The sequence below is a fragment of the Chroicocephalus ridibundus genome, unplaced genomic scaffold (assembly GCF_963924245.1).
Source record: "Chroicocephalus ridibundus unplaced genomic scaffold, bChrRid1.1 SCAFFOLD_83, whole genome shotgun sequence".
Lineage (NCBI taxonomy): Eukaryota > Metazoa > Chordata > Aves > Charadriiformes > Laridae > Chroicocephalus > Chroicocephalus ridibundus.
The window spans coordinates 15,045-28,947 of record NW_026961531.1 but is presented as its reverse complement, the minus strand read 5'-3'; the positions used below and the strand labels follow the sequence as shown (position 1 = coordinate 28,947).

Below are 13,903 nucleotides of genomic sequence, written 5' to 3'. Positions count from 1 at the left end.
TCTTTCAGCTCTGCTGCCAGGCTGAGTAGATCATCCCCCTGGTGGCACCTCACGCAGCTGTCACCTCTTCTACCACCCACCAGCCCTGGGAGATTAAGGCGCTCTCTGCAGCCGGCGACCTGGGGGGCTGCGTGCTTCCAGGGGAGCTCAGTTGGTACGGCCGCGCCTGCTCTGGCAGCTCTGGCAGAATTTGTCTATTTTTTAAGACAGAATGCTTTAGGACAATATAACCTTGTAGTAGAAGGTTATCTCTCAAAACAAGGGGCCCAGGGTTACTGAGGAATGCAGAGACTAGTCAAAGCTAACACTTTTGTTGCGCCAGCAAGAATAAAGAAGTAGAGCAGAGGTCTGCAGTTCACCCAGAAGTCACAATGATGAAGAGGAATGGAGGAACTAAATGACCACCGGATGCCTCTGAAGACCACCGAGAGACTCCAGTGCGCATGTGGGACTGGGCAGTAACCTGTAATAATGAGTTAATGAATAGGTAATCATTTCTTGGAAAACTGGTGAACATGCATACATAGCATGTTTTTAAACTGTGCATCTAAATCAGTCAGCGCGCACATTAGGTGGAGCAATCCCCTGTGCGCCTGGTGCTGCAATAAAGAATACCTGCTTAATAGTCAGCAAGGCTGTTGAGTCTTAACTTCGGCATTTCACTGCATCATGGGCTTTCCCAATATGGGAAAGAATCAGAAGAAAAAGGCAAAACTCGTGGGTTGAGCCAAAGACAATTTAACAGAACAGCAAAGGTAACAAGAAAACAACACCAATACCACGGATAGAGGGATATACAAACATGATTACAGTACCACTGCTCACTGACCGGACCCGGGACGCCCCAGCCTGCTCCCAAGTGAGACTTCCTTCCCCCCTTCCCTGGCAGCTTCTGGCTACAGGCTGGGCATGGCTCCCATGGGATGGAATACGGGTGTCCCTGCCGGAGCCCGGGGAGAATTAACCCTGTCCCCACTGGAACCAGGACAGGGTGGTAACTGGGTTCCACAGATGGAGTCAGGAACACACGGATCAGGATCAAAGGCAGATGAACAGACAGGGTCGTCCTCGGACATCGACCATTGAAGGAAGAGAGCTGACCCTTTGATCCCTCAGCTTTTATACTGAGCATGGGGCAGATGGGATAGAATACCCCTGTTGGTCAATTTTGGGTCACCTGTCCTGTCTGCTTCTCCCCGGAGGTGGGACCCCTCTGCGCTTTGCCACTTCTGACCCCTCCAATGGGGCAAATAACGAAATGAGCTGACCTTGGTTGTTATAGCAATAAGTATAATCAAGAGCCTCTGCGCACACCATTCCGTGGCACAAACTCTCTTATCACTCTGAACGAACCGTTTCAGACACAACATGCTGTTAATTTCAGAGAGTTAGAAGAGGCCGAGCTAACAAACAAAATTACTGAACAGGAAGTTGATTCTGTTTTACCTCAAACCAGGACATTCCACCCCTTATTCCATACCATTTGTGTCATGCTCAGATCACTTATACTTTCTCTATCGAATCTATCCATACACCATATGTACAGATAGATAGACAGATACATGCAGGTTACTCAATTATGATTTTACCTACAAAAGTCCACTAAGTTCATTTATTTCATAACTGTAGGATTTCATCTCTCATAGCAGAATCTCAGGGTAGGAAAGATGAATGAAATTCTCAGGGAGGAATGAAGTTCATCGTGGTTCGTGCCCATGGGTATCATGTCCATCTCAAAGAGTTTTGCTGGATGCCACTTGATGAAGCTGGTTCAGTGTCCTGGTTCCGGCGGGGATAGGGTTAATTTTTCCTGGTATTCCATGCCATGTGAGCCATGCCCACCCTGAGCTGCCAGGGGAGGGGGCAGGAAGTCGCCTTTTGGAGCAGGCTGCAGCGGCGGGTTCCGTAATCGTGTTTGTTTATTCCTCTGTCCGTGTGATTGGTGTTGTTTGCTTGTTCCCTTTGCCGTTCTGTTAAACTGCCTTTGTCTCAACCCAAGAGTCTTGCCTTTTTTTTCTTCCGATTCTTCCTGAATGAGGAAGGCCTGAGCGAGCGTCTGAGGCTAAACCACGACAGTCCTTTTTCACGCCCAACACGGGGCTCGAAGGGTTGAGATAATGACAGAATCCAACTAGAGCTTGGAAAAACGAATTTTTTGTATGCATTTATTTTATTAGGTAAATAGTCACTGGTCATCATGTTGCTTGGTTTCTTCTCATGGCTGTGTTATGTAAATTCCTATATGGCTTATGTACTCCCTGCAATGCTGTTTATCATGTCTGGAAGAGGGATGAGGATTATCATTCTACTGTACTGTGCGATATCTGTTTATGATATGATAAGATCACTGTTCAGACAGCTATTTTGGGGTGTTTATGTGGTTTTGCTGTCCTGTCCGTACATTGGGCACTATCTCTCAGAATTTATTAATAATTACACCTAGTCTGTAGGGGAAACAGGGGGGGACACTTTCCCCAGCTCTTTTGCCTCCCTTTTCTCCTTCAGGTCAGGTATGACAGCTTTTGAGAATTTTCAATATCCTTGGGATACTCAAACCAGCATGTTCCTAGTGTTAGGTCTCCTGAATACGTTCCAGGTCTTGTTTAGGGTTAAGCGACTATTTAAGACTACCACCCGGAGATCTGCTCCGAGGCTGGATAGTCAGGGGTGGCATGGCATGTGGGAGAACATGGGCAGGTACCTGAGAAATTCTCACCTCCAATGGTCTGGGACTTCACCCCTGAACAATTACAGGACCCTGATAAAGTGGTAGAATACTTGAAGGGAAAATCCTGTGGCTATTCTAGACAGGCACAACTGTCCCCAGCCACCACCAAGGCCCTGCCGCAGTCGACGCGTGCCGGCAGGCACAGCCCCCGGCTGCGAGCTGCTTTTTACCCAGGGGGGAAGGAGCGTGCAGGGGGGAGGGAGTGTGGGGCTCTGTCGTTCCCCATTCCACCCGCATATCGCTCCTTAACCCCTCGGTCCTGTAAGGGCCGGGCGTCAGGTCACGTGTGGCCTCAAGCCCAGGCAGGTCTGCGACCAGGTAGGAAATGGCTCTTCCTCCCCTGGGTTCTCAGTTCTGCTCCTTACCGGCCCTTCTGCAGAAGGCAGGCTGCTCTCACGTAAGCGACACAAGGCAACTTTTCCACCTGAGCCTTGACAAAGGCGCCAGGGGAGGTCTCGGGGAAGTTCCTTCTGAGCAAGCTCAAAGCCTCCCTCATCATTGTCTCTGCCAGCCGAAGGCGTTGCATACACCAGCAAACCTGCAGAGGAAAAGGGAAACACCCTGATCTGCTCGAGTCGGCCAAGAGACTGACGGAGTCTGCCGGTGGCTTGTGATGCCAGGGATATGCCCTGCAACCGGGGAAAGCATCCAGCTCCATCCCCCAGGACACCCCTCCAGACCTCCCCGTCTCTTTACCTCCCCTTTGAGGCTGAAGAAGGTGGCCTCTTCAAAGCAGGCTATCGCAGTGGCTTTCATCTTCCTCAGGACCTCCGCTTCGTTCAGTTTCATGAGGGCCTTTGCGCAAGCACAGAGAGAGCAGGTGAGCGTGATGCAGAGCCCATGGCCAGCCTCGTCCTCCCCTGTTGCCTCTGGCATGTGTCTTAAGAGGACCCGTTTCTCCCCCTGCTGATGCCCGCCCCAACACAGTCACGCCGGCTCAGAGCACAGGCACCAGTGCTCCTTCAGATCCCCTCCCTGCTAATTCCCCTCCTGCTATGGGCACGGTGGCCTGTGTCTCCGTCCACAGAAGAGGCAAGCCGGAGGAAGAAGTCAGGCTCTGACCCCAGCATGTCCCTTCCAAGGCCCCGTCAAGGCATGCCCTATTGCAGCGGTGAAGTTGTCCTGCCCAGAGCCAGCTGACTGAGAGGACTCCGTGCACGGTGGGCACTGGCGAGCGAGGCAACTCACCACGTAGCTGTTGGAGACGTGCAGGTAGGCAGCAGCACACTCCAGAAGGTAGTAAAAGGCTCGGTCGGCATCGCCCATTGCCACGTAGTGGCGAGCCAAAGGCACAAGCACCGATTCCACGATGGCTCGGCATTCACACCAGTGTGTGCCGTTGTGCTGCCTGTCGGTCTCGTCGGGCAGCTCAGTTGTCTGTTCGCCCTCTGGCAGAAGCTGCTCCGCCACACTAGTCAGAGCACCGTTCCCAGGGGAAGAAGAGAGCAAAGAATGCACAGGCATCACCTACACTGGTCTTTTGCCCCACAGAGAGGCCATCAAAAGCCCTTTGTTCAAAGCAGAGCGCGAGCCCACGGGCAGGCATGACTCCTACAGCTGCTTTGTTGCCAGGGAGAAGACGACAAGCTGGGCTTTCTGTCACCTCCCCCAGGCAAACCACCCGGCTCCCTGTGGTGGCTTTTCCCCTGCAGATCTTGTAGCGCTCCTCTCGAGGAACTGGAAAGCAAGGCCTGCTCCAGCGTAGTGTGACCATCACTAGGAGCCCACGGGCTTCCTCAAGCACTGTCTCATCTCCGTGGCCATCTCTTCCCAGCTCCCACCCCACGGAAAGCCTCTTCCTCAAGCTAGAGTCACAACCGGCAGGCAAATGCCAGCGCTTCCTTGGTCTCCTCTGGAGACCCCTGAGCTCCCTGCCTTTACAAAGAATCAAACCCTTGTCTGCTCACCCAGTTTCCTCCTCTGTGAAAGCCTGCTGCTCTGCGGCATCTGCAAAGAAAACAGGGGGTTAGACACCTCCTCGCCTGCCCCAGGGGAAGAGCTGCTCTCGCTCTCCCACTGGGCTTCAAGGACCCTTGCGAGGGTGCCGACACGCTGAGCAAAGTCTGCGGTGGTTGTCCTCAGCACCTGGGCTCGTCCCCGGCAGACCTCCTCCCAGCCGATCCCCAGCATACACCCCTGGGCTCCTGGAGGGCCCGGGCTGTGGAGCACGGTGCACAGCGTACCCCCAGTGGCATGGGTCCTATCCCGCTTCAGCTCTTCTCCAGCCAGCACCAAGGCCTCCCAGCTGCATGAGTCGCCTCCCTTGGCAGGGTCCCGACAGCTGCCTCCATCCTGGCTGCTGGTGACGGCGAAGTGGTGGAAGGCGACAAACTCCCCTTGGCCGCAGCTCCTGCATTTGTGCGCGTGCTGCTCCAGGAAGGCGGCACACTTGCCGTTCAAGGCAACTCACTGGCTCTCGGGCCACAGCTCGTACGCAGCCTTCTGCAGCAGTGGGACGCAGAAGGCCAGGACGCCAGGCTGCTGCTCCTCGGTCCTCGTGCTGGGAGAGGGCCTCTGCACACCTGCAAGGCAAAGGGCCTCGGCATCAGCCCCAGCTCAGAGCCGTCGCAGCCGGGGCACGAGAGTCATGCCTTGGCGTGCATCCTTGCCAGCCAACCAGCACTGCTGCACACCGAGCCTTGCAGCACGGGGCAAAAGGGACCAGCTTGCCTTGCTGACGCTAGCCCAGCCCCGCGGACACAGCGCTCAGCTGCGCTCCAGGCAGGAGCTGGGCATGTCACCGCCAGCCCAAGCAAGCCCCGTCCAGCACTTTCTCCCTGCTCTTGGCAAGGCAGTCCCCAGCCTCCTGAGCTTCCTCCTGCGCCACAGGGGAGTCAAAGCTGAATAAAAGCCCGTCGAGGGCCCCGGGGCAACCTGGAGAGCATCTTTGATCAGGTGGCTGGGAGAGGATGTCAGGGGCTCCACACGCCCTCCCGTGCCTGCGCTACGAGCAGCACTCGGGACGGCACTTGGTGGGAACCTCCCTCCAGCGCAAAGCTAGCGGGCTTTGAGACTGACCCATAAGGTCTTTGAACAACCCATCGCAAAGAGCCGTGCCTGCCTGAGCCCCAGCCACCCCTCACAGCAGGGGAAGCGCACCATGCCCTGGGGAGCCCTGCCGGGACACAGCTGGGAGCTCCCGTGTCCACCTGCCCGCTACCACTTACTGCTCTCCACCTGTGAAGAGGTGGCTGGCCCCTCGGTAGGATCTTGCACATCTTCTGGCACCTCTGTGTTTTTCAGCCGCTTCAGGATGTTGTCGCTCACCAGCTCGTCCAACGAGTACAGAGCCTGCAGACGGCAGGGTTTTTCCTTCTCTGACCCAGGGGGAAGGAAGGAGAAATGCTCACCTTCTCCAGCACTTTCAGCCGAGTCGAGTGCAATTCCAGTTTTCTTTGAGTTTCATCCATCTCGCGATCATTGTCCGAAATGGGAAACTGGCCAGAAAAGCAGAGTCAGGGAGAAACACGGCTCCGGGGCTCGGCACACCTACCCAGCACGCAAGACCGCAGAGCCCACCGCCTCTGACGGCCTCAGCCCCTCACCTCTGCCCAGCACAGGGGCAGGGAGCTGCAGTGAGGACTCCACCCAGAGCCTAAAGCAAAGGCCCTCTGCTGAGGGTCTCTGCAGAGCTGGGGCTTGGGCTGAGCCGGTTCTCTGGCTGTGGGAATCGTGGGCTGGCTGGGGCAGACCCCTCGCACAGCGGTGACCTCGGCACGAGGTCAGGAACAGCCTCTCTCCAGTGACACTTCCAGGGTGCCGAACAAGGCACCGGGCACTGCGGATGCGGCGCAGGACACCAGCCCCACAGACAGGGAGCCCCCCGGGCCCAGGCATGGGAAATACTCACTGTGACCCCCGCAATGCCCATCCCGGAGCTAAGGCACTCCCAGCAGCGTGCCCACTCAAGGTCAGACCCAGACAAGCTCAGGAGAAGGCCTTCTCAACGTCCACAGGGGCCTCTGGCTCTCACCTTGACGCAGAAAATGTCATTGAGGAGGCAGTAGCTGCTCTTTTCGATTGTCCCTTGCAGCTTTGTCTTCAGCACGCGCTGCCTGTCGCCGTGCGATTCACAGTCCTGGAGGCCCAGGGCCCTGGCCATCAGCATGCGGATGGCAGAGAAGGGCTGCCTCATGTCGATCTCCAGCAGTTCCAGGGCAACCACGCTGCGGTGCAAAAGCAAAAGGCGCTGAGATTCCCCACAGCCCCAGCCTTCTAAGACAAGGGGGGCGGAGGTGCCCTTTGCGGGGAGCTCTTCAGCCCCCCATCTCCAAGCGCTTCCCACAGAAGGCCAAGCTTTTCCCTCCTCGTACGAGAAAGGGCACAGAGGGGCAGTTGCTGCCAAGCCACCGGGAGAGCCGGGTCCAGAGCCTGTGTCTCTGCAGCGCCGGCCAAGGTCTCCCTACGTGCCCCCTGCAGAGGAACTCACGGGGCTGAGAGGCAAGAATGGAGCAAGTGGTGGGTTTGCCTTTGGGCTCCAGACCTTATCGGTCTGCCTGCCAGAGCACAGGCCCCCGTGCTCCTCCTGGGAAACACGCCGAGGGCGAGCAGGGCTTCCGAGACAGGCAGCCCTGCTGTCTCTGGGGTCTGGAGTGGGATGAAAAGCACTGAGCTTGGGCTCTTTCCTTCTATCTGCGCCTGACCCAGGGGTGAAGGAGGAAAGGCCGTGGCTGCAGAAGCCACCTCCAACTCCCCAAAGAGGCAGAGGCGGGAGCGCAGCACGCAGGTGCTCCCAGGCAGTGTCTCCAGGAGGCTCTGTCAGGAGGCTGCAGTCCAAGGGCCAGGTACCCTGGCAGAGGGGCTGGAGCGTTCCACGGCTGTCAGGGGATGGGCAGGGGCAGCGTCCCAAAGCTACAGGTGGAAAACCTGTACCTGTGGCCAGCATCCTGGCCTAGAGAGGCCAGTTCAGCAAGTAAGTGGCTCTTTCCACAGCCCATCGTGCCCTCAACCGCCAGGATGTTCCTTTGGCCTGAATCCCTATAGGCGTTCAAGCAGCTGACAAAGAGGTCAGTCTCCTGCTTCCGACCTGCGAAGACAAACCAGAGAACGAGCTGCTGGGGGCGTGCTGAAAAGCAAAGAGCCGTCCCTTTTGCGGGCACCCTCCACCGCAGCTTCCCTCCCCGCTACCACATCGGCCAGCCTGCCGGCACCCAGGCCTCCTTCCCACCTGCTCATCCACGCTTGGGCACCTCTGCCTTCCTCAGAGCAGTCACGGGGCCACCTGCTTGCCTGCCCCACAGCGCAGCCCCCTCGCCCTCTCCCCTATCCCACAGGCACAGAGATTCTGCCGGCCCCATGCGACTCCCCGCAGCGATCCAGCACGAGACTGTAAGGGATGACTGCAGCCGGTTCAGGCAGCTGCGTCCCAAACAGACTCAAAGCATCTCCTCGCTGTGCCGTGAGCTGCACAGCACCTTCCAGTAGCTAAGGCAGCGTCGTCAGTCCCGTTCTGGTTTGGTCCGGGCTAGAGTTAATTTTATTTGGCAACAGCCTGTACAGGTCTATGTTTTGTATTTGTGACCAAACATCGCTGTTGATAACACAACCATGTTTTAGTTATGGCTGAAGAGCGCCCGCGCAGCGTCGAGGCCTTTTCCATTGCTCACGCTGCCCCGCTGGCGAACAGTCTGGGGGTGCACAAGAAGCTGGGAGGCAGCACAGCCGCCACAGCCGCCACAGCTGACCCCAACTGCCCAAAGGCCTATTCCAGACCATACAACACCGTGCTCAGCAAGAAAATCCAGCGGAAAGGAGGAAGGGGGGACGTTCGGAGTGATGGCATTTGTCTTCCCAAGTCACCGTCACACGTGATGAAACCTTGCTTTCCTCAAAATGGCAAGACGCCTGCCCGCCCATGGGAAGCAGTGAATGAATGCCTGATTTTGCTTTGGGCGTGTGTGCAGCTTTTGCTTTCCCTATTAAGCTGTCTGTATCTCAGCGCACCAGTGCTCTCACTTTAACCCTTCCGACTCTCTTCCCCATCCCACTGTGGGGAGCGAGTGGCTCTGTGGGGCTGAGCTGCCAAGCGGGGTTAACCCACAACAGGGCCCAAAACATTCGGCAAGACCCCGAGTGAATACAGGCATCCCCTGCCTCCTGACATTGCCGTGTCTTCGCCCAGATGCTGCCAAGAAAGCAGCTCTGAGGAGTACAAGGAGGAGAACCCACCCTCAAAACTCTCCATCGATTTGGCAGAAGGAAATCTCTTTCCTGACCCCAAAGACAGGGATCAGTTTAGCCCCCAGGCTGTGAGCAGCTCCACAGTTGGAAGCAACCTTCCTACCAGGTCTGGAAGACAGCAGGGAGCAGCAGGCGCCCCACCTCGTTTTCCACCCAAAGACATCAAGCAAGCAGAGACCAAGACAGGCGGCGCTTTCTTAGGGCTGCTGCAGGCAACACCATCCCTGGTAAAAGCCTCTCCCTTCCCAGCAAGGCACTAAAAGTTACCACAGCCCTCTTGTGAGCAAAGAGAGAGGGAAGAAGGCACCCGCCATGTCACCGCCTGGCGATGACAGCCACTTGGGATCAGGTGGCTGGGCCCCATCCCCGTTCATGGGGCAGTGGCCCAGAAGGGCCTGCCTCTGGCCGCAACGGCCTCTGGCCCTCACGAGGGCTCTTTCCAGTGCGGTGGCCAGCAGAGTGTGCTTGGAGGGACTCCGTCTGGCTGCCGTGGGCTGAGCCCAGGGGTTGCCTGCCACCTCTCAGGGCACTGCCTCCTTCCTGCCAGGGGCAAGGAAGAGCAAGCTAGAAGGCACGTCTCTTTCTGGGAAGCCCCCTTGCGCCGTCCCAGGCAGCATGCACCCCGCCGACCCCCGCCACACACTCACTCTCTTTCCTTGAGCATGGTGGAGCACGAGTTGAAGATCTCCAGAGCACTCTGCAGGGCGTGAATGCTCTCACAGGGCAGCTTGTTTCCAGGGAGTCCCAGCACGCAGAGGAACGTGCAGCCCTGCCCAGGACAGATGTGGAACATGTTGCTACAGCGCCTAAGAGGGAGTCTCTCCCTCGTGCTCACTGCCCACCCTCTGGCGCTGGGGGAGGCCACCGTTCCCCCCCACTCACTTTATCACACAGGAGGACTTTGTTGATGTGGCCCTTGTGAGGAGAGAGGATTTCTAGCATCACCCTGCTGGCCTCCTTGAGGACGGTGCTGAGATGCTCCGAGCTGGTACCTGCAGCAAGCTGCAGCTGGACAAAGATGCAGGTGACTGGCCGTAGCTCAGAGAGGAGATCCATGGGCAGTCCTGCATCGAGCTGGAAGACAAGAGCACGACGGCTTCACCAGCCTGCTCTCCCGGGCTCTTACTGCCCACACCAGTACCGAGGGAGAGCAGGCGTGCTGGCGATAGCGGGTAATAGCAGAGGAAGGGATAAATCCTCCTCTCGGTGCAAAAGGGCGTGCAGGCCGCCCAGCCTGCGGCAGGCAGACGCCGAGTCATAACACAAATGACAAAGGAGAGAAGGCTGCTCCGCTAACACGCCATCTGGGGACCGGTACGGACATGAGGGGAGACCCTCAGGGATGCTCCAGGGACTTCAGGGGAATCTCCCCTTTATCCCACCGTTGTGTCCGCAGCACACCCAGAACCATAGCCACGGAAAAGACAGAGGGACAGGAGTCCTCCTCCTGCCACCCATGTCTCTCTGAGGACAACGCAGACAATGGTGCAGCACCGGTGCCCCTGGGCTCAGTTTCCCTGCGTTGTCATCGCAGGGTGCATTTTCTTTGATTGGTCTGTTCCCATAAGAACTCCATCTCTGCAAGGCACCACTTCTTCTGCCCTCCAAAAATGCAGCCCCCAGCAGCAGTGGCCTTGCCGTACCTTCCCGAGAGCAGCGACTGGTATGTACTTCCTAAGCACATCCTTGGCGTTCAGGTCACTGGGCAAGAGAAGAGCAGGCCTCATGGCACCTGAGGAGAGAAAAGGCAGGTGGTCGCTGGGCGGACGGGACTACGAGCTGTTGCAAAGCAGGGCCTGGCCCTGGAACTGGGGGAGAAAGAGTCTTCTGCGCTTGCTCATGTTGCCACCTCCAGATGCTGAGGGCAGAGCTCTCCCCTGGAAGGAGGAGGCGGCAGCAGCCGCCGCCCTGGGAGGCCCAACATCCTGAGTGCTAACGGACAGAGGGAAGAGGGAGGAGGTGGTTCCTCTCTGGCCCCTGAAGCAGCAAAGCCCCACCTTTCGGGACAATCACAGAGCAAGGGGAAGTGGGCACTCACCTTCCCGTTTTGAGCGGTGTCTCATTGGGTCTTGTACGAGCTTGCGTAAGGCGTCTTGGCATTCGGACCAAGGCATCGGATCCATGCCCGTCACCTGAAGACACACAGAATGAAAGCACTGCCACTGGCCTCCCCAGGAGTCCCAGGGGACAGAGCCTGCCCTCCACCGTCACTGCCCAGAGAAGGGGAGAAGTAGCCCACCTGGCTGGATGGGACAGCAGTGCTTCCTCAGAAGCACCGGAGCTGGACAGCCATTCTCCAAGCATGCCCATCTCCAAGCAACCACAGCTCCATGGCCCACAGAGGACATTGCTGCTGGGGCTCAAACCCTCCCAGCGCCTCCTGACCCCTCAAAGCAAGAAAGCCCAGCCCACGGTTAGCCTTGAGGTGGAAGGACAAGACCTTCCCCTGCCTGCCCGTTTTCCCACCTACAACTCTCTCCACATTCATCTCCTCAGCCTTCCGACACCTCCCTCCTTCATGGCCAGGCCCAGGCCCTCAGAATGGCTCTCGAGGCCGTCCCATCCACCTGCCTGCACAGCTCTTGTGCCTGCGAGATGCTTGGTCCTCAGCCGGTGCTGCTCACAGAGCTCCCAGCAGGTGGCCGAGAGGAAAACTTCACCTGCACCCGCAACCTCTTCGGCATCACGAACTTCAGCCAGGCACGGGCCAAAAATGCAGAAGTGTTGCCAGCTCTCATCTCCGAAAACCGGGAGGCTCATGGTCCCTGCAGAGATCCCTGGGGAGAAGGAGAAGCAGAACTGACACAGGGAACATTTGGAACTCCACAGCCCCCAGCATCTCGGCTGCTCAGAAGCTCCTCTGAAGCCCAGCGGGGAGACGGGCATTACGGAGGGGTAGAGCATCCTCCCTCCTCCTCGGGGAGACGCTGACACGAGTCCCTAAAACAGGCATCTAGAAATAGATGAACCGAGTTGACATTGAGAATGTGTTGAGTGCGCCAGGCGTCATCCCCAGCTGCCTGCCCCAGAAGCCCAGCAAACCAGAAGCACCCTGTGGCATGGCAGAGTGCCACACATCTGCGTCTGGCACAGCGCCCGTACCTATCTTCAGTTGGATCTTCTGCCCCACATCTGTGTCACGCCTTCCGTACTTCTTCTGGATCTGCCGGCTACAGTGCAGCACCAGGCTGATGGTCCTGGCCACCTCCTGGGGTGGTGTTCTCCACAGCACCAGCACAGCATCTCCTGGGGAAAGGGAGGGAAGGTAAAGGCTCTGCCGAGACCTGACTCTCCCCGACCTATGGTCTGGTTCTGCAGAGACAGCAGAAACCAGCCGCCGTGCGGAGGAAGATGGGCTTGTGGGAGGCCATCGTCCTGGAGGACCATGTCCTGGGCACCAGGACACCTCTCCTATCCCGGGCCAGCCACAGCAGCAGACGGCTGGCAGCGGTGACACCCCCTGTCCCGAGCGCTCCTCTGCAGCTGCAGCACTGGAGAGAGGGCACTGCTGGAGGGGTGCGTGCGTGGCCAAAGAGCTGGCTCAAGGCGCTGCACAGAGCCTCTTGAGAAGGAGCGCACAGCAAACGGCCGCCACAGGAGTTAAATGTTACAGCTCAGTGCCCGAGGTCATCGTCGTCCCAAGAACCTACCAGCAAACTTCAAGATGTCTCCTCCAAAAATCAGGAACTCTGTGGAGAGAGGGAAGAAAAGGCAGAGTCATGTGGACACCTTCTTCCAGAAGCCACCGAGCAAGGCCCTCTGCCTGGGGGGAGCAGCGGGGCAAGGGTGCACTGTGGGGCACAGCTCAGGAAAGCACCGCTCCGGCCTCTCTCCCAGGCTCACGGTGGTCACAGCCCTTGTACCCGCACAGCAGGCAGGGAGGCAGGGCCTCCAGATGCCACCAAACCTCAGAAAGGTGGAGGCTGGAAGGGACCTCTGGGGTCCATCTGGTCCAACCCCGCTGCTCAAGCCCGGCTGCACAGAGCCAGCTGACCAGGACGGTGGCTGATGGTTTCGGAATAGCTCTGAGGAGGGAGACTTCACAAGCTCCCTGGGCAACCTCTGCCAGTGCTCAGTCACCCTCACAGTCAAAAAGTGTTTCCTGATGCACAGAGGGAACCCCCTGTTCCACTCTGGGCACCACTGGGGAGAACCTGGCTCTGTCCTCTTTGCACCCTCTCTTCAGGTTGTAGGCACATTTCTAAGGTCCCCCCCGCAAGCCTTCTCTTCTCCAGGCAAACCAGGCCCAGCTCTCTCAGCCTTTCCTCATAGCACAGACGCTCCAGACCCTGGAGCACTTGCTGGATGCCCTCAGCCTGCTCTGGGCCCTGACGCAGCACTGAGACGGCTGTTCACGCCAGAGGCACCGAGGTGGCTGCTGAGAAAGTGGGTGCCTCCTCGGCCGCAGCGGGGAGCACAAAGGACCCGTGCTGGTGCGGACCCGCCAGCAGACCCTGGCTGCGCTCGCCGTTCCTCACAGAAAGCCCCAGCCCTTCCAAGGAGGCAGGACCAGGCTGCCTCCACCCTCCACCATCACGGCTCGATGCCACACAGTCCTGCAGCACGGCTCCTACCCTCCAAAATGTCACACAGGTACTCATTGAGCGTTTGCGCCAGCTCATCAGTGCCTCTGCCTTCCATCTGTCACCGCCATTGCCCGGTGTTTTGCTGTGAGCGACACGGCACTAACTTCTCTTGTAATGCTGGGGAAAACTGCACTTCTAGAACTCTCTTGTCTGAATTTGGGAAAATATGTACTTCATAGCCAGCTAGCCTATGTGGGATTAGAGGTCTCGGTGCTTTTAAGCCTTCCCAGGTGTAGAGATGAGGAGGAGCGCGGCCTGGGCACTTGACCCAGGCTGGCCCACAGCATTATTTCATACCACAAAATAATTTCATACCATGACATAATTTCATCCTTAGAGAGAGAGCTTTTTATTTTTGTCTCCTTCTAGATACAGAAATTAATATTATTTTTCAATAGCTATCAAAAGA

General features: G+C 57.6%; 1 protein-coding gene across 1 annotated transcript; it reads right to left on the bottom strand.

The window, feature by feature from the left end:
* Positions 1-3,089: 3,089 nt before the first annotated feature.
* On the bottom strand, positions 3,090-13,549 carry LOC134509466 (adenylate cyclase type 10-like). Its single transcript, XM_063322007.1, is given in 17 exon segments — positions 3,090-3,266; positions 3,425-3,523; positions 3,917-4,139; positions 4,636-4,675; positions 4,912-5,250; positions 5,896-6,019; positions 6,079-6,165; positions 6,702-6,894; positions 7,601-7,754; positions 9,012-9,016; positions 9,556-9,677; positions 9,791-9,982; positions 10,552-10,640; positions 11,533-11,685; positions 12,011-12,154; positions 12,559-12,597; positions 13,483-13,549. Coding segments are annotated over 17 exon segments (2,247 nt in total).
* Between the last annotated feature and the right edge of the window lie 354 nt (positions 13,550-13,903).